Source organism: Carcharhinus amblyrhynchos, chromosome 16, assembly GCF_965287045.1.
Source record: "Carcharhinus amblyrhynchos chromosome 16, sCarAmb.v2.hapA, whole genome shotgun sequence".
Classification (NCBI taxonomy): domain Eukaryota; kingdom Metazoa; phylum Chordata; class Chondrichthyes; order Carcharhiniformes; family Carcharhinidae; genus Carcharhinus; species Carcharhinus amblyrhynchos.
In genome coordinates this window covers 16,278,830-16,306,330 of record NC_137339.1, presented here as the reverse complement: position 1 = coordinate 16,306,330, position 27,501 = coordinate 16,278,830, and the positions used below count along the sequence as shown (strand labels likewise).

Sequence of the window (27,501 nt, the reverse complement as noted above, 5' to 3'; positions counted from 1 at the left end):
AACTTGAGCAACATAATTTAAACTATTTGCAAGATACAAAGTTCTGACTTGGGCTGTAAAACCTGGTGCACAGTTCATCACGTCTCTTACCCATCCTTTTTTAAGAAACACAGTAAACTAGATCAGTACATTGTCCTTGAACTTTAAATTTGACATGCTCAGGTGCCCTAAGTGTGTGATTGTGACTCTGGGGTGTCCTCAGGTTGTTGTCTTAGTATGGATGGTATCAGGTGTCCTTGTGGTGTGCCCAGTGACTGCAAGGCTTGCTGCATTGGCTTTGGGAAGGTCCTCCACTTTGTGGTGGTTGGTGGTGCTTGTTCAGGTAACTGCAGCAGGTGATGCAGATCCTGACATAGAGAGCACTGCCCAAGGTAACCACGTAGCTGTTTGGTTATGGGGCATGGCTGGTACCACCACCAGTTTGCCATGGTCACATGTGATTTGGATCCTGACCATTTGGCCTGGTTCTAGATTGCAGAGTCTGTAGGCATTGCAGTCATAGTGCCTTTTCCTTCTATGGCGCTGCTTCATGAGGGTGACACCCACCTTTGTCTCCACCTTTGGTTGTGGAACAGCTTTTGTGACAGAGGTCATGGTTCTGGTACAGTTGGAGAACATTCTCTGTGCCACTAAAGGCAGGTGCTGTCTCAGCATGTTTCCCAGATTAAGTAGTGCAGCATAAAAGTCCATCTTATCTCCATTACATTTCTCAAGGAGATGCTTTGCTGAGCGAGTCCCCTGTTGTGACAGACTGGTCCATTGTGAGCAGTGGGGGGCTTCTTGTGATGTGCTCAAAGCCCCGTATTCAAACTCCTTGAAAGCCCTGGGGATGAACTGCACAGCACTGTCCGTCCTTACCCTCTGGGGAATGTTGTGTGTGGCAAACTGTCTCTTCAGTTTGCCGATGACTGTGTTGCATTCCAGATTAGGCAGATAGTCCATTTCACAACGACCAGAGTACAAGTCAGTCTGGATCAAGTATTGCCTTCCATTCCATTCAAATATGTATTCGATCGTCAGTGACCATGGCAAATCTGGGAGCTCAGGAAGGTGCAGTGGTGCTTTGGTTTGATGAAGCTTGGGCGTGTTTGTATGATGCACACCTGGACATTTCCCTCTCTATATCTGCATACATGGAAGGCCAGTACTGGCATCTCTTTGCCCCACCTTACCCGTCCTAACCCTGGGTGTCCTTGGTGGAGTTGCTGAGTGTAGTACCCCTACAGAGAGGTGGGGGTGACGAATCGTTGACCACTCAGTTACAGTCCGTCTCGTATGGTTGACTCCTGTCTCAAAGCGAAGAAGGTGTGGAGTTCATGGGGAAGCTCTTCTGATGACTCAGGTCAGCCTTTCATAATAACGTCACAACGTCTTTCTTTACTGCAGCTACCATTGCTGAAACCCACTCTGTGGCTTTGTCTATGGGGGCGATGACACCGAGTCTTGTCATCCAATCCAGTTCAGTGGCTACTTTCTGTTTTATCACAAGTGACACTTCTTGGAGCACAGACAGTGGATTTTGTTGAGTTATCCAATCATCATATGATATATGTGTGACTGCGTGGTCAAATTTCCCTCCAACTTGATTTTCAAGTTTGCTGACAACACCACCATAGTGGGTCGGATCTCAAACAATGACGAGTACAAGAAAGAGATAGCGAATCTGGTGAATTGGTGTGACGACAATAATCTCTCCTTCAATGTCAACAAAATGGAGGAGATTATCATCGGCTTCAGGTAGGGTGGTGGAGGGCATACCCCTTTCTATATCAATGGGGACAAAGTAGAAATGGTCGAGAACTTCAAGTTTTTAGATGTCCAGATCACCAACAACCTGTCCTGGTCCCCTCATGCCGACACTATAGTTCAGAAAGCCCATCAATGCCTCTACTTTCTCAGGAAATTTGGCATGCCATTATGACTCTCACTAACTTTTACAGATAGAAAGCATTCTTTCTGATTGCATCACAGCTTGGCATGACTTCTGCTCTGCCCAAGACCGCAAAAATACTCCAAAAGGTTGTGAATGTAGCCCTATCCATCACGCAAACCAGCTTCCTACCCATTGACATTCTCGACACTTCCTGCTGCCTCGGAAATGCAGCCAGCATAATCAAGGACCCCACACACCCAGGATCTACTTTCTTCCACCTCCTTCCATTGGGAAAAAGGTACAAAAGTCTGAGGTCATGTACCAACTGACTCAAAAACAGCTTCTTCCCAGCTGCCATCAAACTTTTGAATGGACCAACCTTGCATTAAGTTGATCTTTTTCTACACCCTAGCTATGACTGTAATACTATATTCTGCACTCTCTCCTTTCCTTCTCTATGAACGGTATGCTTTGTTTGTAAAACATGCAAGAAGCAATACCTTTCACTGTATACTAATACATGTGATAATAATAAATCAAATCAAATCAAAAATATGAAGGGCAGCTTCCTAATGATGCTGCAATTAAACTGCTCTTTGTATTCTAGCATCTCTGGGGCCTGGTGCTGCAGAGTGTGTACGTCCATACCAAGGTGGATTAATCCTAGTGAGATGCTGTCCTGGAAACCCAACAACGGCTTTACATCTTGGTTGACCACATGAAACTGGAATTTACCCTGCATGTAATGGAGAGTGGCCACACCTTCCGCACGGATGGTTTGTCTGCTGTATGCCGCAAGATTTACCTTGGTGGTGGAATCTGGTGCAGCGTGTGGGTCAATGTCCCATACCAGCTGCTTGGGTAAGACATCTGAGTTCGCTCCAATATCAGCCCTGACTCTGAGTTTCGTATTGCTGAGGGCAATGTTTAACATGGCGAAGATTTCACTTTTTCCGTTGGGGTGGTGGGGGGGGGGGGGGGGGGGGGGGGGGGTCGACATTCTTGCAATGGAGTGTGTGGAGACACTCAGTGCCTTGGCTTCTCTGATTGAGCTGCCATTCATTCACCTTGTCCATGTTCTGAATCCTGCGTGAGTAACGGCTGACCCATGACTAGTGGCAGAAAGAGGTTGCTGCAACCTGGACCTGCATCATTCAGCAAAATGATTCCACTTGCTGCACTTTTTGCAGTGCTTATCAGTTGTGAAGTATGCACTTCTGTTCTGAGTGATGGCTGCTGCAAGGCATGTTCTGTACAGTGAAAACCTCTTTTTGTGGCCTTAACTCTTTAATGCTTTTTTTCTGATTGCTAATTAACATGCAGATATTGATGGTAAACTCTAGCAATAGACTTTTCTCTCAAACGACTGTTTACGCTGTAATCGCTATGGGTTCCACAGACACAGTCCAAAGATGTGCGGGTTAGGTTGATTGGCCATGCTAAATACGCCCCTTAGTGTCCTGAGATGGGTAGCTTTGAGGGATTAGCGGGTAAAATATGTAGGGATATGGGGGTAGGGCCTGGGTAGGATTGTGGTCAGTGCAGATATGATGGGCCAAATGGCCTCTTTCTGCACTGTAGGGTTTCTTTTCTGTGACAATGCAACCTCTTACAAGCTTTCAGTAAACATATGATTTGATTTGATCTGATTTATCACTGCCACAGGTATTAGCAGACAGTGAAAAGTATTGTTTCTTGCGGGTACACAGGCAAAGCAAACCGTTCATAGAGAAGGAAAAGGGAGAGTGCAGAATGTAGTGTTACAGTCATAGCGAGGGTGTAGAGAAAGATCAACTTAAGGTGAAGTAGGTTCATTCAAAAATCTGATGGCAGCAAGGAAGAAGCTGTTCTTGAGTCAGTTGGTATGTGACCTTAGACTTTTGTATCTTTTTCCCGACAGAAGAAGGTGGAAGAGAGAATGTCCGGGGTGCGTAGGGTTCTTAATTATGCTGGCTGCTTTGCCGAGGCAGCAGGAAGTGTAGACAGAGTCAATGGATCAAGTTTTTGGTTAGTTCTATTAAACACATGTCTGTCTAATATGATACTTTTCACTGGCAAACATATCTGGTTGAATTGATTTAATAATACCTCCAGGTTCTCTTTCTCATTTTCCCCATGGAAGGCAAAGGATTTAAATCTTTCAGCTGCCTTGGGACGCAGTGGGTTTAACAGCATGGGCGCTTGTACCTTGTATGATTTATCAGAGAGGCCAGCATCACAGTAGCTGCCCCATTCTTTTTCAAATTTAATCTAGTTATCTGCGATGTTTTCATCAAAGATGCGTGGGTCGATCTGGTGAAGTCATTGTGCCATCTCAGCCAGCTCCTGACACTGTGTAGATGTTGTTGGGTTGTATAGATTGGCAATAAGGGACTCACAAGCAGTAGTTTTCTTTAAGAATATGAACAGCTTTTACCAGCTGTTTTTCTGCGTGTTTTGCAAGGGAGTTCCCATGCTACTGCCAGGTCATTTACTGTGTTCGTGTCATCCTGATGTACATGTATAGGTCAGTATGGCACAGTCCCCCGGGGACTGTGTGGAGTTTGCACATTCTCCCTCTGTCTGCGTGGGTTTCCTCCGGGTCCTCTAGGTTCCTCCCACAGTCCAAAGATGTGTGGGTTAGGTGGACTGGCCATGCTAAATTGCTCCTTAGTGTCAGGGCAACTTGCTAGGGTTAAAGCATGGAATTATGAGGACACGGCCTGGTTGTGATTGTAGTCAGTACAGACCTGATGGGCCAAATGGCCTCCTTTGGCACTATAGGATTTGATACATGTGACCATCCAGTCTTACAGGCATGTCTTAAGATGTGCCCTTCAGCGAGGTAGACAGGCAGAGGTCTTTAAGAAGGGAATTGGAGCGCTCAAGGAGCTGAAGGCAAGGCTGCCAGCCGATCATGGACCAATTACAACTTGCAATGTACAAACCGCCAGAATTATTATTTTTATTAGTGTCACAAGTAGGCATACATTAACACTGCAAAGAAGTTACTGTGAATATCTCCTAGTTGCCACACTCCGGTGCCTGTCCGGGTACACTGAGGGAGAATTTAACATGACCAATGCACCTAACCAGCACATCTTTTGGATTGTGGAAGGAAACTGGAGCACCCAGAGTAAACCCATGCAGACACAGGGAGGACATGCACACTCCACACAGACCGTGACCCAAGCCAGGAATCGAACCTGGATTGCTGGTGCTATGAGGCAGCAGTGCTAACCACTGTGCCACCGTGCCGCCCAAGGGGAGCGCAGGAAAATCAGAGACTTGTGGGGTCAAAGATGGTTACGGAGGTAGGGAGGGATGAGGGCGTGGAGGGATTTGAAAACAAGGATGAGAATTTTAAAATCAATTTGGCTGGGAATCAATGTTGGTCAGCGAGTGCAGCAGTGGTCGGGGAATGGGACTCTGAGAGTTCAGACACAGGCAGCAGAGCTTTAGGTGATCTCAAGTGACTGAGAATGTGCCCTGGGGTGCATCGCTTGCCACTGGGGTACATATCTAACAGCTGAACGCCATCTGAGGAGTTGCTCGGCACCCAGACCCTCGTCTCAAGAGCTCTCCACTGAGATCTAAGTGTAAGGGACTGATCCAAATATTGTTTTATGAAAGATGTGCCTGCCACTTTGGGGTCCAGGCTTCTTCCCCTGATTGGAGTCATTCCCATTGGCGTGGCCTGTGCTCCTCGGGAAAGTGGTGAACTGTTATCACTTTCAGCTGATGAGTGCCCCTTTGAATATTGCTCAGATTACCCTTTTATTGTCTGCATTTGAAGAGTTCCTTATGAAGAAACATGTGAAAAGGAGCCAAAATTGAAAACATTCCATGCTCCCCCCAGTTGTAATTCTATGGGAGTTGACAGCAAACATTAGGCCACAGCAAACAACACATCCTGAAGTAACAATTCTTATAAAGCTAATTGAATGGGTGGGTATACCCTTTGACAGATTAGCAGTACAATTGACAGCATCAAATGCAATTAAGCAACTTCTCACAGCAGGTAAACTTCCTTACATCTTCCTCAGATCATAGCCAGCACTCAGTTTGTGATTAGGAAGCCATTATTTTCACTGTTTTGTATGGCTGCATTGTTTTAAAGTTTACTTATTAGTTTCACAAGTCAGCTTACATGAAAACTGCAATGAAGTTACTGTGAAAATCCCCTAGTCACCACACTCCGGTGCCCATTCGGGTACAGTGAGGGAGAATTTAGCATTACCAATGCACCTAACCAGCATGTCTTTCGCACTGTGCGAGGAAACCGGAGAACCCAGAGGAAACCCACGCAGACACAGGGAGAATGTGCAAACTCCACATAGACAGTGACCCATGCCGAGAATCGAACTCAGGTCTCTGGCACTGTGAGCCAGCTATGCTAACCACCGTGCCGTGCCGTCCTTTTATGATAGAGGTTTATAAAGGTCCATGTTCAATCTGAAATAAATATTGAGGAGGATAATAAAATATAGTACACCAAACAGTGGAATTTATGCTAAACTTTGCAAATGAATGTTCAATTCTGGGCACCACACTTTAGGAAGGATGCCAATGCCTCAGAGAGGATATAGAACTTTCTTGGAATGGCATCAGGAATAAAAAAACACCAGAGTGCTGCAGACTGAAGAGAAAAACTAGGGTCGCTCTCCTTAGAGCAGAGTGTGTGAGAGGAGATTTTATGGACGTGTTGAAAATCATCAAGGGTTTTGACAGTGTTGTACTCTAGTATATTCTGACTTTCAGACTAACTTTTATATTTTAAAACTGAGGCTGTAAAGGTCACTTGACTTATTTTATCAATTGAATCCGCTCCCCTGTCTCAAGAGGGAACAAAAAGAATAAAATTCAAGACTGATCGATGCCTTTTCTTCAAACTAATTCAAAAGGATGTTATCAGCTGAATGGTTCATTCAAACACAAGTACCCTGGCTGTCTCAAACTCTCAAATTGTACATCCTCAAGATGAGAACAATAAGAAGTCTCACAACACCAGGGGCTAGCCAATCAGGGTGTGGGGAGGGGGGTTGGGCAGCCTGCTTGGTGAAGGGGGTCAGAGCTGCAATGGGGATCGGGAGGGTGTGTGGGAGACTGGGGCTGCGGGTGGTTGGGGGGGTTGGTGGGCTGAGGCAGGGCCTGGGCATTTTTTTGGAGGTAGACAGCGGCGTGGGGGGCCAGCATTGCTGCATCACGGGGCTGGCTAATAATCAAGCTAGCCAGCAATCAGAAGGCCAACAGGCAGGGGCCATTGCGCATGCGCAGATCTCGGCGCTAACAGATTGGTGCATGTGCAATGGTGCACTCAGTGCTATGCTGCCGGCTTCTCCAGTGGGAATAGGCCTTGCTCACTGAATTTTAGTGCGATTCACGCTAGCGCACTCTGCAGTGCAGAGAGTATGGGAGATTCATTTCGAAACTCCCTCATAAAAAAGTGTGATTTATTCCAGTTTTTAGGCAAATTCAACATTTAGAAAATCACACCTAAAAGTCAAAAATCAAAGCGTGTATGAACCGTCATTCTAAAAGCCTTTCTGGAAATACCAATCAAATCTCACTTCAGTGGCTCCCTGATTTAGAAAAGTTATAATTTTTAAGGAGGTTTTGTGGTGCAGAGGGCACAGCCCCTAACTCTGGACTGGATTTCCAAGATTCAAGTTCCACTTCAGGACTTGATAGCTACGGAAGGTGTGTGTCTGAGAGGGCCAAGCAGGTTAATTATCAGTAAATCTGTCCAATGAGCCTAATGCCAGGTGACAAAGAGCAGAAGCCATACATTTTCTTTTTGCAAAAATATACTTTGTTCATAAAATATCTAAATGAGCGTTATACAAGCATTTCAAAATGGTCATGAAAAGGCACAATGCTATTCACATTTTCCACATAGGTTATGTCAGACTACAAGGCCCTTCACTACAATCGTGATGCATGTACTATTTACTGTATACATTCAATGTGAGGATGCAGCATGAGGGGCTCAATATAATGTCCAGCTCCTCAGTCTACTACAACTGAAAGGTCTTAGTACTCAGTACTTTGCTAAGCACCATTGGAGATCAATCATCATACAAACCCTACAGTGTAAAAGGAGGCAATTCGATCTATCAAGTCTGTACTGATTCTCTGATAGAGCATCCCACAATCAGCTGCCATTAGACTTTTGAAACCCTTGCATTAAGTTGATCTTTCTCTCCACCCTTGCTATGGCTGTAATGCTACCCTCTTTCCTTCTCTATGAATGGTATGCTTTGTATAGTGCACAAGAAACAATACTTTTCGCTGTGTACATGTGACAATAATTAATATAATGTATACACTGTATACATATGACAATAATAGATCAAATCAAATCAAAATCACCCCAGATCTATTCCCATATCCCCACATATTTACCCAACTGATCCCCCCCCCGACCTTGGAACACTAAAGGGCAATTTAGCATGGCCAACCTGCCTAACCTACACATCTTTAGCCTGTGTGAGGAAACCAGAGGAAGGAAATCCACACAGACACGGGAAGAGTGTGCATACTCCTCACAGACAGCGATCCAAGGCTGGGACTGAACTCACATACCTAGTGCTGTGAGGCAGCAGCATAGGCCACCGTGCCACCTTTATTGACCAATCCAATGGAAGTCCGTGGTCACTAACATCCTCTTAAGGCAGGGTATCTGAAGGCGGAGGAATCTAATTTACAACCCTGTTGTAAGCAATGCCATTTTAAATAATGCCATCTGGTGGCAAGGATGCAATTACAAAATTACTCACCAATTACTCTGCTCCTGGAATTACATCAAGACATTTTATTTGCATATTTGTAACTGAGTTATGCGTTCAAAGTGAGCAATAAAGAACAGCTCAAAATGGATTCATTTTCAGCCCGGAAAGCTATGTACAACCAGAAATTGGTTAAATAATGTTATCATAGAAGCATGCATGTTCATAACTAATTTCTCTGTTATTATAACAGCAGTGCTAAACTATTGACTTCAAACAAGCTAATTGCTCCATTAAAATGTTGGTGACAAGAATATCATATCAGTTTGTTAAACATTGCTCTCTGCTTATAATTTGGTAGCCTGAATTCTGTAGCCTGTGTGCCAATGTACAGTCAAATCACGCTCCAACAGAACAGATGTACAATGGGCAGGATCTTGAGCCACTGGCTCAGAATGCGGAGAGGTTGGAAAAGCATGATTCTTACCAGAAGGATTGTGTTTTCAGATTTTGAGCTGCCCTCGCTGGCGGAGTGATGTGGAATGCGCCGGGGAAGGCCACAAACCTAATTTGAATGCATCTACATCTCATTGCAAGCGCTCACTCCGCATTATGAGCCCGCACCCAATATTCAACTGGTGTCTGTCTGCTTGAGCTCACGTCAGCACTGTCCTGAATTATTGTAGTCTGTTCTCCGCACATAGTGCTGCAGAAGAGAGACAAGCTAGACCTGGAGAAGATGGGTGAGTGCCAGGTCTCCTCACAAGAGGTGGATATTGAAGAGGGCAGTGGGCCTAACAATACTGAGGAGGAGGAGGAGGAGGAGGAGGAGGAGGAGGAGGAGGGGGAATGCTGGGTACTGGACAGAGCCAGAATTTGCCTTCTACCAAGGGCTGCCCTGATCGCCTCTCGTTTCGGGGATGGACAGGAGTCGCAAGTGGTGAGGTTTCCCACAATGGATGTACGGTCAAGCTAACATTCTTCTGCCTCCACTATCTAAGCGTTTAGTTGCATATTTTCAACGGCAGAGGGCTGCAACCATTGGTCTGACTCTACAGGGGAATGATGATGACTTGTACTGAGGACAAAGCGATGCTTTTCTCATCCTCAGCGATATGTCTGACTGCTGCCTAACAGAGAGCTGTATGTGCTCTGCCAATGAACAGGCACATCATGGGGTTCATCAAAGTTGGAATTACTGGAGTCTCTGGCACTGCAAACTCTTCTTAGTATGTGACCAGGATTTCGCTTTCATAGAACATAGAACACTGCAGCACAAACAGGCCCTACGGCCCACAAGTTGCGCTGATCATATCCCGACCTACTAGGCCTATCTATAACCCTCAATCCCATTAAGTCCCATGTACTCACCCAGAAGTCTCTTAAAAAGACCCCACCACCATCGACGGCAGCCGATTCCACTCACCCACCACCCTCTGAGTGGTGGTGGTTCATCTTACCCCTGAGGTGGGCCAGCAATCAGCACCTTGACAGTCCTTTGGCCACTGCCGCTCAGGTGAAGAGATGTAAAGTTGAAATGCTCTGGTCCTGGTGGGGAGGGGGGGTGGTGAGGCGATGGTTTGCTCCTTTCATGAAAGAGGTCTTGGGAAAGGCAGCCAGGGGTTGGGCCACATTGGGTTTGGCGGGGGGAGGGGAGGGTGATGTTACCTGGAACAGAGTTTCCTTTCTCAGTCCTCAGTATGGGAGACAGATAGCACAGCCATTCTCACACTCCACAGGGATGCAGTGTTAGGTGTATGCTTGAGTTCACCGAGCTTGGCAGCATGAAATGACATGGTGGAGGCTCTGTGAGTGAACAGAGTGATTGCTTATTTGTAACGATATGCAGTGGTGATCTCTCTACATTAGTACCTTTTTTCACCCATGCCAACTAGGTGCCCATCACTTCTTACTCTTCCTCACCCTCCCAGTACATCCAGGTGCTTCCCCAGGATCTGCAGCTGAGGTTGGGGAGGCATGCTGACATCCATGTCCTGTTGTGGGGTCCTGGACCGTGAGAACCCTGACCTGCTTTTGGGCAGCATAGTTGTCTCTGTGCTGCCAGTGGGATCTTCAGTTCCTGCCAAAGTTGACCCCCGCCACAGGTTCCCCACCAGTGGGGCAAACAGGCCCTCAACTTTGCCATCAACAGGGACCAGGAGATCCCACCAACAACCAACCAATGATGAGCCGCCTCTGCTGCAGGAAAACCCTCCGCAGGGGACTAGAAAATTCTGACCAGTGATCTAATTTCAAGTTCGGATGATGTTTGACTTGGAGGCAATGGTGTACTCATGCATCCACTGCCCTTGTTCCTCTACATGGTAAAAATCATGGTGCTGTCAAAAGAGCCTTTTTAGTCTCTGTACCTTTTCTACTGGACACCTAACAGATCATTAAACGTAGCCTTTTAGTTTAATGGACTTTATTGAATTTAGTTTATTGACATGCCTCTGGCAAAGCTGAAGAAATACCAATTGGATACTGAATTAAATGAGTACACATAAAGTGTGTGAATGACAGAGGTAAACAGAAGTCTCTTGATATTGAGAACTAATATTCATGCACGGAAAATGTTGTTTTATTTAATCAGATTTTAATAAGCAAGTAACCTTCAAGGATACATTTTATGTCAACATTTCATTTACACCAGTAATTGCCTCACTTCTGCCTCGAGCTAATATCTGTTTTGTCATTGGATATCTCTTGCCCTCTACTTTATCACAGAACTTTTATGTTTGTTTCTGTCTTTGTTCTTTCCTTGCCTCCATAGTTGTTAAAACTTGTCACATCTCCAACGTTTTCCAGTTCTGAAAGCATAGAAAGCAGTCCGATGGAAGGTCATCGAACAGAAACGAAAGTTCTGTTCCATTCTCCACAGACACTGACTGACCTGTTGAGCATTTCTGGCATTTTCTGTTTCCATTTCAGATTTCAAGAATACACACCGTTTTGCTATATAACTTACAAGTATTTGTATTTACACAAAACTGACTCCACATAAATGATGCCACAACATGCAATTTAACACTGCAAACACCAATAAGGGCAAAAATCATTGCCATAAATTTTGTGACATTGCCAGGATTCTCCGACCTTGCCGCGGCTGGAATTCTCCGGTCTCGCTGCTGTGACTGGAGATTTGGCTGAGCGGCGAATTGTCCGTTCTTGACGGCAGTGGTCTTGGGGCATGCGAAACCGGAGAATCCCAGCCCATATATATATATATATATATACATACAACCGGAGCTTGATGTAAAATAGATTGGAATAACTTAGAAACATTAGTAACTTTTGATCTATGAGATTATAACAACTTTCCCTTCTGATATAATATAAAACTACTGGACGATAAACATTCATTAATTGGTCATTCCATCAAATTATTCAATCGGGTTAGTAAAGCAGTGCATCCGATTCCTAAAGTTAACCTGGCGGAATTGAGAAGTTCTCCAAATAATCACAATTCATCAACTTTACAATAGTGTCTCAGCACCTTCACTGCAATTGACATGAAACTGACAAGATTATAATTTCCAGAGTCTGGTTTCTTCAGATGCTTTAACACTGGGTCAGATTAGCATCCATTCAGCCTTGGTGCATTGGGAAGCCTACCAGGAAATCCTGCAGGAGGTCAGCACCAACTTGGAAAAGGTTTTTTTTCCAAGCTTGGAGCCTGTCCTTTCCAAGTGAGAACAGCTGGCCAACTCCTGCAGCACATCTGTGGACGCAATCATGATGCAGCATCTGCTGGATGCCTTTAGAAAATGCGCAAGCAGCAGCCACCCAAAGTCTCAGTTCTGCAGTGAAAGCTCTGAGTTCTGCCATCATGGCTCTGGGTACTGGTGTCCAGAGGGTCTTCCAAATATCACAGCAATTTAACAACCTGTTACCGCAATGATGCACGCTCAGACTTTGTCAGGGACACAATGAGTATTTATTAAAAAGGGAAACTGCACAGAGGCTGGCAGCCCTAGAGCAGAGCGTCAGCTATCCCAGTCCATCTTCTACATGCTTCCAGGCTGCTTTCTGCCTGAGAAAAGACTCCATTCCCCTGGGGTGTTTACCCACTCTCAGTCCCAATTATTCCCTCCAGCGAGGTGACCTTCTCCCGTTTGAATGTCTTCTCTAGAGCTTTAATTCATTTTGCTGATTCCTCTGTATGTTCAATAATTCTTAGTTTCTTCTTAAGTCTTTAGCTTCTGCATTTCTTCCGAGGCGAATCCATCATGTTCTTACTTGACATATATATTTCACAAATTGAATTTTCATTTCTACTTGTCTGAACTTCAGATAAACCATTTTGCCTTCACTGTTGGTTGGCTTTGTCCTGACGAAGTATTGACTTGTTTCCATTCGACAATTCTCTCATTGCCCTCCATTTGGCCTTTCTTAAGCCTCCTGGGGTATTTTGTTGCCCTCCTTTTGGGGAATTTCAGTGCCCTCCTTCTGGGGTCTTTCTATTGTCTCATCTCTGACACCTTTCATTGCCTCTTCCTTGAGGACTTCATTGCCTTCTCTCAGGTCCAGCTTTGCCTCTTTCTTGATATCTTTGTTGCTTATGGACCTTTGTTGAGAGTTGCCCTTGATCATGGGGTCTTCTCCAATTTTCTGTCCATTGCCATTTGCATCTTCTTGTGGATGCTGCTTTAAGTGCATTGCCACATTAAATGTATTAGCATTTAAGTGCATCACCACTTTCAGGCTGTTATCTTGTTTGTTAATGCTGTCAGCAGCTGCTAGCTCTCTGTTTACCTCGCGCCTTTGAAGACTTGGTGTGAACCTGACTGCTACTCCTTGAAGCATTTTTTAAACTTTTAAAATTTCACTTCTACTGGTAGAAGATAGAAAGTCCTGCTAGCAGTCCCCACAGCTCTTCTTTCCTCCTGGCCATCTGGAGAGTCCATTTCCCCCTGCTTTTGATGTGTCCATTTCTTTTGTTGATTTCATTGCAAGATTCCACATTCCCGAGGTCTAAGGGACAAATTTTAAAAACTTGTTAACTTTTTTTTCAAAAAGAATGGGAACTTTAGTTTCTCACTAAAGCTCCAGAATTTTGCTGCCCGCAGTCTATCGGTGCCAGGATTGCTAACATGGATTGGAAGCTCTGATTGGAAGCCCAGAGTCTCAGGCTCTTCATTTTCCTGCAATTTCGGGACAGGTCCTGCAATTCCCTGAGATACTTGGGTGGCACAGTGGTATAGTGGTTAGCACTGCTGCCTCACAGCATCAGATAATTGTCCTTGTGGAGTCTGCATGTTCTTCCAGTGTCTGCGTGGGTTTCCTCTGGGTGCTCCATTTTCCTCTCAGGATTAGGTTGATTGGCGTGCTGAATTGACTTTAGTGTTAGGGGATTTAGCAACATAAATCGGTGGGGTTACGGGACTAGGGCCTGGGTGGGATGTGGTTGTGGTTGGTACAGACTCAATAGGCCAAATGGCCTCCTTCCATACTGTAGGGATTCTTCCCTCTTCACCTAAAATACTGTACTCTGTGCTTTCTAAAAACCTTTGCAGCAACTTTTTGTTTTTTTTTATTTTAACTTTTTTTTATACTCAAAATCACAGCTCATGCTTCTGAGGTATTATTTTCTTTTATCCTCCTTGTATATATTTCCAAACCTCTGACTGCAGCCAATTTAGATTTGTTCCTCATTATCCCCCAGCGTGTGGCAATATCTCAGCATCTCATTCAAAGACAGGCATTCGGGTGAGTATCCTTTTCCTTCAGACTTTGATTAAAACAGGATACTCACACATGTCGGGCCGCAGACAGTGTTCCCATAATCTATGCCATCCCTGTGGCCAATGAAATGATGCACAATCACAGCCTTTGTCAGAAATATAAAGTAAGAAGTCTCACAACACCAGGTTAAAGTGCAACAGGTTTACTTTGGATCACGAGCTTTCAGGGTGCTGCTTCTTCATCGGGTGAGTCAGTCACCCTGATGAAGGAGCAGAGCTCCAAATGCTCATGGTACCAAGTAAACATGTTGGATTTTAACCTGATGTTGTGAGACTTCTTACTGTGTCCACCTTAGTCCAACGCCGGCTTCTCCACATCAGTAACATAAAAGGCATTTAGTAATAATGATAAAAACACTGCAGCAGCAACCTCCTCTCCTACCATCCCCCAACAACATTCCCAGGCTGCCTGAGGGCTGTCCACCTGCCCAGTGGCTTCCCAGTCCCTACATGCCTTCTACATGTCTTCTGCCTCAGAGAGGACTCTGTTCACTCTCCCAGACATGCTTGATTCTTAAGAGGGGAGGTAAGCCTACTACAAATATTCTCCACACTAACCAAACCTTTCCCTATAGACTGTTAAAACTTTTAACAAGTATGGAAAAGCACCCAAAAGGCACAAAATTGAGCAACAGTCAGAAATCAGAAAACAATTTGTCAGTAGTTGATCATTCCTTTAAATGTTACTGCTGTTGTTGATATGGGGGGAGGGGGTATGCTGCTGTGTGTTTTTTCCTTATTAATAAATGCCATTTATGTTCCTGATAGTTCTGTTCCATTCTCCACTGATGCTGACTGACCTGCTGAGCATTTCCGGCATTTTCAGTTTCCATTTCAGATTTCCAGAATACACAGTATTTCGCTATTTAACTTAATCTGTATTTACATGACACTGACTCCATACAAATGATACCACGTCATGCAGTGGGTGGTGGGTGTGGGAGTTCTTCATGCTACTGAACACATCAGCTCTGAGACATCCAGATAGAATGGAGAATACAGACTGGAGTATAGAACTGCAGAATGACAGTGCTGGTGTCAAATCAGCATTGCACACTGGCTGGTATCATGATTTGCTGCACTACATATTTCTGACAGACTTTTGGCACATAAAAGCGAGCCTCTTGAAGCATTTTGCATTGGACTTTTGCATGCATATCACAGATTTCAGCATCTTAAAGGGTTTCATGGTGCCCAAATAGTGAGCGCAGCATTTTTATCCCCTTTATGTTCTGATGAGTGCATCATGACATCAGGCATTAATGTCTCAGCAATCTCCTTAATGACGTCATGTGCATTGATCAAAGCATCACGGCCATCCTAAACACTCAGCATATGTCAAGCTCCTGTCCCCTCGCATCGTACATGCCACCACCGTCCCCCAACCCTCCCACTCCACCCCATTCCCAATCAATCAAGTGCAATTGCTTAAACTTAATTACAAGACAAGTAGCTAATGCATTGCAGATATAAAACTGAAGAGTTACTCGGTTATCTATCTCCATCTCTGAGTTACACTGCACAGGCAGCTTGATCGGTGTCTGTCAACAACACAAGTTAACTCTGCAATTATCAACTTTCTTTTGCACCAAGGAAGACGAAAATATATAACCTGCTGCATTTGCCTTCTTTGTTCTATGGAATAAAAGGCTTACAGAAAATTAAATTAGGGTTTTGATGGTCACATTTGCTGTGAAAGTGCTTAAATAAACTGCATAAGAAATGGATATGAGAGAAAAGAAGGTGTATGTGGGTGGGACAGTGGCATAGCAGTTAGCGCTGCTGCCTCAGAGCGCCTGGGACCCAGGTTCGATTCTGGCCTTGTGTAACTGTGCGTTCTCTCTCTGTCTGCACGGGTTTTGTCCAAGTGCTCCGGTTTCCTCCCACAGTCCAAAGATGTGGGGAGATTAGGTTGATTGGCCATGCTGAATTGTCCCTTAGGGCCTGAGTAGGATTGTCGCTGGCGCAGATTCTCCTTCTGCACTTTAAGGATTCTACGATCCTATTTGGTCAGTAAAACTAAATAAAAGGAGAAAATGCAGGCATAAAACTAAAGGGGATAAGGCTGTACACACAGATGATGAGAGACACCTGGACTACTTTCAGCTAGATTGGCAAAACCATTAATCTCTCCAGTTCATTTTATTATGGACATTGCACTCTGTGTAGTAGATTGTTTTTAATCTTCGTCAGCTGGACAGTAACCCAGTTGGGTGGACTGGCTGCCCTTTACAGAATCTGCCTGCTTTTCATTCCATTTCATCTTTAAGCATCAAAGATCAAAGACCAAAACAGTATAAAGGTATAATAGAGAAAGCTCTTCAGTTATTCATGCAACCTTTCATTCTTATGCTCCTCACCAATCTTCATAATTAGCTGTGCAGGTTATATTCCTAAAGAGTTATTGAAGATTCAGCAAGATCTATTAATCAAACATTCAATTTCAATAGAGGAAAGCAAACTTGAAGTAATCACTCCAGAACAGCATAATTTATGAATACATTTGATGGAAGGTTCTTTGGTAGAAACGAAAGGACCTGTATTCTGATGCATACTCCTCACAGACATATAAGTACTTTATTATGAAAATAATGTGATTTATTCCTGTTACTGAGTGTCGGAAACAAACTCAGATTCATCTTAAAGAAAACAAAACACAATCAGGGATAAACTTTAACAATAGGGCAGCATGGTGGCACAGTGGTTGGCATTACTGCCTCATAGCGACCCGGGTTTAATTCTAGCTTTGAGTCACTGTGGAGTTTGCACATTCTCCCTGTGTCTGCATGGGTTTTGTCTGGTGCTCCGGTTTCCTCCCACAGTCCAAAGATGTGTAGGTTAGATGGATTAGCCATAGTAAACGTGTAGGGTTACAGAGTTAGGCGGAGGAGAGGGTAAGATACTCTGTCAGAGTCGGAGCAAAATCGATGGGTTGAATGACCATATCTGCATTATAGGGACTCAATGATTCAATGGTTATATGGTGAGCATATTCAAAATCTATTTCTTGCACTTCGAAGTTGCCTCATTCAAATTATTTCTAACAATTCAAATCTTCTGCACAAAATTCTCATTTTGCTAAGTTTTCTTTGAATTGCTTGATTGCTAAGCAATTTAACTTTTACCTTATATATTTCTTAGAGTGGCAAATGGCACAGTTGTTATAAGTAACTGGAACTGAAAATGATTGAGACATGTACGTGTTTTCAAAGCCATGTAGACAGGAAGAACCGAGTTGTATTGAGGGCATTGCTCTGATCACAGTTCTGTGCAATTGAGCTAAGGCTCACGGACAGGAGTTGACTCATTCAATTCCGAATGCCAGTGAGATTTCGTGTATTTGAAAAGGACTGACAAAGGCAGGATTTCTTCCTCTCTGGTTCAAAGCCTGAGGGTGAACATTTTGGAGATTTATTCTAAAGTTTACTAATTATTTCAGAGTGTCTGTTGTATGAATAACAGCACTAAACTGCTTGGAAAATTTCAAAGTATAAATCTATATAAAATGTGGCCCAAATTTACAGCAAAATATCTCACTTATTCTTAGAAAGCAAAAGGGTCGGTCATGCAAAGAATGGGATGAATACTGAGAGGTATTCTTGTGAAATGGGAGCTGAGATACATTGTTGAGACAGAATAGAGAGCGTCCTTAGCCATGGGTTTTACCGTACCTAGGAGTGTCTGATACTAAATCCAAAAGTATAACTCATCCCATATAATGCTGATTATTTCTCAAACCCCCAACAACACCGATTGTTTTTTTTTAAATTTTGGTTTATTATTGTCATGTATTGGGATACAGTGAAAAATATTGTTTGTTGCATGCTGTACAGACAACGCATACCATCATTGTGTACATAGGGGAGAAGGAAAGGAGAGGGTGCAGAATATAGTATGACAGTCATAGCTAGGGTGAAGAGAAAGCGTAATACATGGTAGGTCCATTCAAAAGTCTGATGGCAGCAGGGAAGCTGCTGTTCTTGAGTTTTTTTAATACAATGGAAGTCCAAAAGAATGAATGATGACATCCTGTGGCAGGAGCAATGTTGACTATATTCTACATAGCACTAGCTTTTACAGTCAGCTATTTCATTCATTTTGTTTTGGTGGTAGGGAGGAGGTTTAAAATTTATTTATTAGTGTCATGAGTAGGCTTACATGAACACTGCAATGAAGTTACTGTAAAAATATCCTGTTGCCACACTACGATGTCTGTCTGGGTACACTGAGGGAGGATTTAGCATGGCCAATGCACCTAACCAGCACATCTTTTGAACTGTGGGAGGAAACTGGAGCACTCGGAGGAAACCCATACAGACACGGGAAAAACATGCAGACTCTGCACAGTGACCCAAGCCAGGGATAGAACTCAGATCCCAGGGATCCGAGTTCAATTCCGGCCTTCGGTCACTTGTCTGTGTGGAGTCTGCACATTCTCCCTGTGTCTGCATGGGTTTCCTCCGACTGCTCTGGTTTCCTCCCACAGCCCAAAGATGTACAGGTGAGATGGATTGGCCATGCTAAATTGACCCTTAGTGTCAGGGGGACTAGCTAGGATAAAAGTAAAGATAAAGTTTATTTATTAGTCACAAGTGGGCTTACATTAACACTGCAATGAAGTCACTGTGAAAATCCACTAGTTGCCATACTGGAGCACCTGCTCAGGTACACAGAGAGAATTTTTTTTTAAAAGTAAAAGATGTTGAGATGTATAAATCAGGTGGATTCTCAGAGGCTTTTTCCAAGGGCTGGAATGGTTGCTACGAGAGGGCACAGGTTTAAGGTGCTGGGGAGTAGGTACACAGGAGATATCAGGGGTTAAGTTTTTCACTCAGGGGGTGGTGGGTGAGTGGAATTGTGGTGGTGGAGGCAAATTCGATAGGATGAGTACATGGAACTTAATAAAATTGAGGGTTACAGGTAAGCCTAGTAGGTATGGATATCATCGGGGCAACTTGTGGGCTGAAGGGCCTGTTTGAGCTGTAGCTTTTCTATGTTCTGTGTAAAGTTTATTTATTTGTCACAAGTAAGCCTTACATCAACATTGCAATGAAGTTACTGTGAAATTAGCGTGGCCAATGCACCTAACCAGCAAGTCTTTCAGACTGTGGGAGGAAACCGGAGCACTCGGTGGAAACCTACACAGACAACATGCAAACTCCGCACAGACAGTGACCCGAGGAATTGAATACGGGTCTTTAGCGCTGTGAGGCAGCAATGCTAACCACTGTGGGGCCTGGGCAAGATTGTCATTCCTCTGTTTGGACGGAATTAAAACAGGTTTGTTTTCCCTTCAATCCCCTCCAGCACAGACAAGCACAGAGTCAAATTTCTCACCTGGACCACAGTTTTGACAGTCGGTTCCTCCACTATGGTGGTGCAGATCAGATCATCTGGGTTGGGGATGGTGTTGGCGTACATTTCCCCCATGGTGAATATCATGGGAGTGGCCAGCAGGAAGGAGAGGATCCAGATGAGGGAGATCAGCTTCTTGGTGCGGCTGGTCGACATCAAGGTTTTGGCTTTGAAGGGGTGGCAGATGGCCAGGTAGCGCTCGATGCTCAGGCTGGCGATGTTAAAAGCGGTGGCGTAGGTGCAGGCGTCCCGGAGGAAGTAATAACCCCGGCACACCGCGTCCCCGAACGCCCAGGGGTGGTGCACCCAGATGAAGTTGTACAGCTCGATGGGCATGCACAGGAGCAGGATCAGGAGGTCGGAGAGAGCCAGGCTGGCCAAGTGGTAATGCACGGTGCTCTGCAAGTTCTGCAGGGACTTCTTCTGTACCAGGGTGTGCACGGTGATGAAGTTTCCCAGCGAGCCCAGGAGGAAGAGACCGATGTAGATGAGGGTGACCACCACCTTGGAATAAACATCAGTGTTCACGTCCAGGTCGCTCTCAGCGCCGGGTAGCCCCCCGTGGGTGAGATTGCTGGCTGCAAATTCGTGCCCACTGTCAGCAGACAGCCCGGTTAAAGCATCGCTCCTCTCCAAACTGGAGTTCAGGATAAGGCTCATTTTACCTCTAAGAGAGAGAAAGATTTACTTTGAGATGGCTGTCGGGAGAAATCTTGGACAAGGCTGAGCTCTCAGTGTGATCCAGTCACTAAGACGCACTGACTGTTGTGGAGGGAAGGCAGCGCTTTTTATACCTGGGTCTCCCCTCGCCCCCACACACACACACAAGTACCTTTCATCCGAAAGTGACACACTGTATGCAGGGGACTGGACCAGAATAAATGTATACACTGTGAAATGTACACGCTGAGAAATATATATATACACCATGAAATGTATACGCTATGAAATGTGTATTCTATGAAATGTCTATACCACAAACAGTACACACTGTGAAGTGTACACACTATGAAATGTACGCACTGCTATAAGATGCAAGCGTTTTTTATTGCTTTAATACAATTTATTTGCTGAAATTAGTCTTGGTTACACATATGGGGATGGGGCAGAGACTCAGATACAACGTCCACGAGAATTGTAACGCTCCGGAAGGGAAAATCTGCCAAGTTTTCGCGTTGTTTTATTTTCTCCCTCTCTCATTCCCGAGGGCGATTAAACGTTTCTGTTTTGCTATAGCCAGTGCGGAAAGGGTTAAGATTTCACGTCGTCCTTTCTGTTCTTCAACCCAGTCACCAGCATCCATCTCCCGGACCAGCTTCGGCTTCATTTGGCAGCTTGGAGGAAAAGCCAATTAGTTCCCTCTCCGATCATCTCCCAGCACTTTCCGTTTCTAATTCAGATCTCTCACATCCGCAATATTTCGCTTTCTGGTTCGGAGAATTCAGAAATCACCCCCGGCACACATACACACACACCACCACTCCGATATGTTTCACACGTTGTTTTGTTGCTGCTGTTTTTATTTTAAGAATGAACGGCTTTGCGGATTGTGAATGGAGATTTTTAACAACTTCATTCGTCCCACCCTCAGCTTCCCGAATGTAGGCGGCAGGTTTCACTTCGGGCAGTTCACTTGTTGCAAGTTTTTCTTGGAACCCGCCAGAGACCCAGATATTTGGACACTGCTTCAGAGGAAAGGTACACAGTGAAATGTACACGCTGTGAAATGTGCTCACTATGACATGCACACACTGAAATGTTACACGTTGTGAAATGCACACACTATGAAATGTACACACTGTAGCTGTGAAATGTGCACACTATGAAAACTGCGCGCCATGAATTGTACGCGCTGCGAAATGTGCACACTGTGAAATGTACACACTGAAATGTACACGCTGTGAAATGCACACACACACACTATGAAATGTACACGCTGTAGCTGTGAAATGTACACACTGTGAAATGTGCACACTATGAAATGTACGCACTATGAAACCTACACGCTGTGGTTCTGAAATGTATATACTGAAATGTACACGCTGAAATGTACACGCTGAGGCTGTGAAATGTGCACACTGCGAAATGTCCACTATGTGAATTGTACACGCTGCGAAATGTACACACTGTGGCTGTGAAGTGCAAACACCCTGAAACAGCAGCTCCAGTGTGTGAGAGAGGGGGAGGTGGGGGCGGTTTGAACATCAACATTTCTTTCACCACACTCTCGAAAAAGGTGGGGAGGTTTGTGAAAGCGATTCTAAATGCCAAGCAGCTTCTGCATCTCGAGAAACGATTTCATTATGGAAAGTGGTGGGACCACCTATTCTTCCAGTGTGTTTGTTAAGAGAAATAAATGGCCCACCTCCAACATTTGGGGGGGGAGGGGTGATTCTCCCCCCAAAAAATTCTAATTCACGTAAAAACTGGAGTAAATCCTGCCTTTTATTTCGGCTGGATTTTCAAAATGAATCTCCCACACTCTGTGCTAAGTGTGAATCACGCTGGAAATTGAGGGGGTGAGGCCTGTTCCCACTGGAGAGGCCGGCAGCATAGCGCTGAGTGGGCCACTGCGCATGCACCAATCTGTCGGTGCTGAGACTGGCGCATGCACAGTAGTCCCACGTTGCTGGTCTCCTAATCGCTGCCCATCTTCATCGCTGACCAGTTCTGTGACCCGGCATCGCTGGCCATGCAAACCCCCTCCCCCCCCACCCCCATGGCCCGATGGACTGGCCTCCTTGAACATGTCAGCCTTGACCCATCCCCAGCCTATCTCATTCTCTCCCCCCCACCCCCAATCCCCCGCCCCCCATGGCAGCCCTGCTCTCCCAATCCACCCCTCCCTCCCCGCACTGGCAGCCCTGACCCCTTGAGTCCCCCCCACAATCACAACCCCTCCTCCGCAGTCTCAGCCCCTCCCTGCAACTGACCCCCACCCCTCCCCCCCACACACACTGACGGCTGAGAGCGAGGACTCCCACCGCTCTCCCCACCCATAGGCCCCACTCCCATTAGGCTATGCCCCCTCTGGCCCCACCCCTTGGCACTGGCCGATGCCTGGTGGGCAGTGCCAAGATGCCCTCTGAGCATTATCACTTTGACCCTTGGGCAGCAGGCCAAGCTGACATGCCAAGCTGGCAATGTCAAGGGGGCATCCCCGTACCTCTGACCTCCTGGGCAGTCTCCGTATTCTCCCTTCACTTCAGTGGGTTTGGGCTGCTAGATCTCTGCAAGTAAACCCTGCTGAAATGAAGCACTCCTGGAAGGGTGGTGGGTGGGCGGGGGAGGGAAGGCTAGCGGGCCCAGAGACTGCAGTGCCATTCCCACTAATAATATTCAAATTGTATTGAAAGCAGTATCTACATCTTAGACTGATTGGTGTTAACAAATTGTCCCTAAATTAGTCGTCCCTCAATCTGGTTATTGTTCCTTTATTGTGGAGTCCAATAGGCATAGACAAAGGTCATAGGTAGAAGAGGGCACTCACAGTGTTAAAATGGCAGCATGGGCTCGTTGGGCCGAAGGGCCTGTTTCCCGTGCTGTGTCGTTCTTTGTTCTTTGTTCTACATGATCTATGCAGCTCCATGCCTATTTCAGGCACGGAGCTGGCGATGCCGGTAATCCGGTGCCTGGAGATGCATGGAGACCATGGCGCCCATTGGGAAGCCCACTAATCAGTCTCCATTTGAGTCTTCCAGCCCATTGTGTGGCTAAAGCAGTGCAGAGAGTTGGGAGAGTCACCCCCTTCGTTTCTGACTCTTATTAACTGTGGGGAAGAAAACAATCATCGTTACAATTGGATTTCCATCTTCTGTTTGCAGTGTCCAAGCTGCAGACACTCTGCGGAATCCTGCTGATCCAACAGCGTTCCGAACCCAGCTCCAGGGGAAGGAAGTGATTTTACAAAGCAAGACTGACCCTATCAGTATTTCCCTCCTCCTAGCTGTATTGAGTGTATGTGAGACCTGGCTAAAACCCAGACATCTAACCCCACAAAGTTCAGAGGGCTTTAAAGATAAATAGTGTGCTGGCTACTTTCCGATTGCCAACATGCTCCACTTTTCTTACTGAAACAATTAAAATACATTCAGTCACGCCTGTCAGTTTCTTTGAGGGAGCAATTCATCTGATGCCGCCACTTGTACTCACCGTAGATCTCATAGAAATATACAAAATCCTGATGGGACTGGACAGGCTAGATGCGGGAAGAATATTTCCAATGTTGCGGAAGTGCAGAACTAGGGGTCACAGTTTAATAAAAAGGGATAAGCCATGCAGGACTGAGATTAGGAAGAATTTTTTCACTCAGTTGTGAACCTGTGGAATTCTCTACTACAGAGAGCTGTTAGAGCCAGTTCATTAGAATTGTTCAAGAGGGAGCTGGATGTGGCCCTTGTGGCAATAGGGATCAAGGGGTATGGACAGAACGTGAGAGTGGGGTACTGAAAGTGCGTGATCAGCCATGATCACATTAAATGGTGGTGTAGGCTCAAAGGACCGAACGGCCTACTCCTACACCTTTTGCTACGTTTTACTAACCCCCTCCCTGTCCATCACCACTGCCTTTTCCGTAAAGCCCTTCACATTCTTCCTCTTCAGATCTTAATCCAATTCCCTTTTCAAAGCCAGAAAATGCTGTTCTCTGGAATTTTCTTCCTCAAAAGGCAGTGGAAGCAGAATCTTTGAATATTTTTCAGGAACAGCTAGATAGACTTTGGATCAGCAAGGGTTGAAAGGTTATTGGGGGCTGGTAGGATTGTGTCTTTACAATCAGATTAGCCCTGATCTTTTTGAATGGCAGAACAAGCTCAAGGAGCCAAGTGGACTACTTCTGCTCCGAATGTATATATGTTAAATATGTGCCTTCTGATTCTGGATCCTTCCACCAATGGGAACAGTTTGACCATAGCTACTCTGCCCAATACCCTTCTGATTTTGAGCATATCTATCAAATCTCCTCTCAATCTTCTCTGAAGAAGAACAGCTCCAGTTTTTCCAAACTATCTACATAACCATGATGTGGAGATGCCAGCACTGAACTGGGTACAGTAAGAATTTTCACAACACCAGGTTAAAGTCCAACAGGTTTATTTGGAATCATGAGCCTTCGGAGCGCTGCTCCTTCATCAGGTGAGTCACTAACCTGATGAAGGAGTAGCGCTCCGAAAGTTCATGGCTCCAATTAAACCTGTTGGACGTTAACCTAGTGTTGTGAGACTTCTTACCGTATCTACATAACTGAAACATCTCATCCTTGGAGCTGTTCTGGTAAAGGTTTTGTAGTTTCTGAATCTTCCCCATCAGATCTTCAATGTACTTTTGAAACTGGCTGTCTCTCCTGAAAGATAAACATGGTTTTTCACAGTAAATATTCTTTCTCTGGAAATGTTCATCCAAGCAGTTAACAAGAAACAATTTTAATTCAGCCAATCTTGTTTGGAAGCAGATGAAAAGGCCTGGAAATTAACAAATTTGTCACGTAAACACTTAATGCATGCTTTGTTTTCTAAGCATGATACCAGAACTGAAAGACTATAACTACCCAGAAAGACTGAACTGGCTGTGGCCTCTTGCATAGGAAATAGTGATCTGATAAGGCTTTCTAAAACGATGGAGCTGTTGGATCGAATAAACATAGTTAAACTGTTTCTACGTTGGTGGGGAGGAAATCTAAAACCAGGGGCCATAAATAAAAAACAGTCACTGACAAATCCAATAAGAAGCTCCAGAGAAGAGTGGAGTGGCTGGGATATGGATACATTTGAAGAGAAGTTTGATAAGCACAAATAAGTGAAAGGATGAGTTGATAAACTAGAATGGAGTAAAATGGGAGGAGGCTTAAGTAGATCATAAAGACTAGCATTGATTTTCTGGGCTAATAAAAATCATACAGTGCAGAAGGAGGCCATTCAGCCCATTGGGTCTGCACCAAACATAATCCCACACAGGGCATATCCCCATAACCCCATGCATTTACCCCAGCTTGAACCCCTGGCACTAAGGGGCAATTTGCATGGCCAATCCACCTAACCAGCACATCTTTGGATTGTGGGAGGTGAAACCAGAGCACCCAAAGAAAACCCACACAAACAAGGGACAATGCGCACTGACCCAAGTCTAGAATTGAACCCAGGACCCTGGCACTGTGAGACATCAATGCTAACTGCTGTGCCACCATGCCATGCCTGTTGGCCTGTTTCCATATTCAAAGTAACAAATTCCAAAGGTAGGGGAGTTTTTTTCAGAAAGGTTAAGAGAGTCTGAAACTAGAGGGCATAGGTTTAAGGTGAGAGAGGAGAGATACAAAAGGGTCCAGAAAGGCAATTATTTCACACAAATGGTGGTGAGTGTCTGGAATGAGCTGCCAGAGGCAGTAGTAAAGACAGGTACAATTTTATCTTAAAAAAATAGATAGTTACGTGGGTTAACTTGGTATAGGTGGATATGGGCCAAACAGCGGCAACTGGGGCTAGCTTAGTGGTTAAAAACTGGGTGGCATGGACAAGTTGGGCCAAAGGGCCTGTTTCCAGGCTGTAAACCTCTACGACATGATCAAATTATCAATCTATTTGATTGCCCCCACAGTAGACATTTCTCTTTCCTGAACCCAATTCCAACTCCACCAACTGGTCAATGAGTTGCATAGTCCTGGTAGATTTCACCCTGAGTCAACTGTCTGAGCTGGATTAGCTGATCACAGGGAGGGTAGGTTAAGTTTATTGTTGGGTTTGGGGAGAGGTGGGGACGGATGTTGGGGGGAAGGACCACAATACATCTCTGTATGTTTCAGCCCAATTCTTTGTAGTTGAGTGCAGCCCTGAAATATGCACTTTAACGCCACTGCTTTCAAAAGGAAAAGAATATCAGTCTGAGCTCCCATAGCTGATTCCACAAGTCATCTTTGAAAAGAAGTGCATGTGGACTTTGGGTGTGGGCTGAATTATAAATGGCTGCAATGGCCTTCTAAAATCAAATAGATTTGCAATGCCTGCTATGTCGTCTCGCAGAGTTTGAATGGTTACTGAGTGAAGCATTGTTAATATACTTGAAACCATGCTCGATTGAATCTTTGATGGAAGAATGATCAGAATTGTAGAAATAAGGATTATGCAAGCGACTATATTTGGTGATGCAACTTATTTTTCTTCTGTCGATAGTTTGTTTACACTGTGACATTTTAACACAACCCCTTTGGATTATCAGTGACAAAGTCTGTCATTCTTCATCTACCATGCAACAGAAATTTCCCCAATTTAAGCTACGTTCATTGATCTGTTTATCATATTAAATAATACACTGAATTAATAGGGGCATGATATCCTTTTTTCTTAGATGCATGCTGCACAGATCCATTTTGTACAATAGATTTCCAAAATAACAAGCTATTCCTAGTCAAAGCACTTAAAGTTATTTCTCCTAGCTTATAAAATGAACCAAGTCACATGTGAAATAAATCCTCGTATCATATTGTGTTTATTTATACAAATATTTCCCAACTGTTCTTTAATCAGGCTAATTGTTCTTTTACCACCACATATTATAAAGTAGAACTAAAAAAACTATATTAAACTATCTGTTTGCAGTTCTTTCTCAGGGAGATGTTACATTTCATACAGCCCTAAACAGGATTAACTTTATCTGCACAGTTCTCACTGGACTGAGTTACTGAACAGCTATTTGCACCAGCCGATTTTCTCATCATGCAGTTGAGTGTCAATTAATACATCCATTAATATTATCCAGTATCCAAGCACCCAATCTCTCCAGACAGTTAGTGGATTATTTTGGGATTGAATTAAATCCCATGGTGCTTTCAAAA

At 44.7% G+C, this 27,501-nt stretch overlaps 1 protein-coding gene across 1 annotated transcript in view; it reads right to left on the bottom strand.

Moving 5' to 3' along the window:
* The window catches only part of ntsr1 (neurotensin receptor 1 (high affinity)), a 52,007-nt gene extending 31,668 nt beyond the window's left edge, over positions 1-20,339 (bottom strand). Inside the window, exon 1 of the mRNA XM_080204404.1 lies at positions 19,662-20,339. Within this exon, the coding sequence (XP_080060530.1) occupies positions 19,662-20,339 (678 nt within the window). The remainder of the gene's footprint in view (positions 1-19,661) is intronic.
* Positions 20,340-27,501: the final 7,162 nt, after the last annotated feature.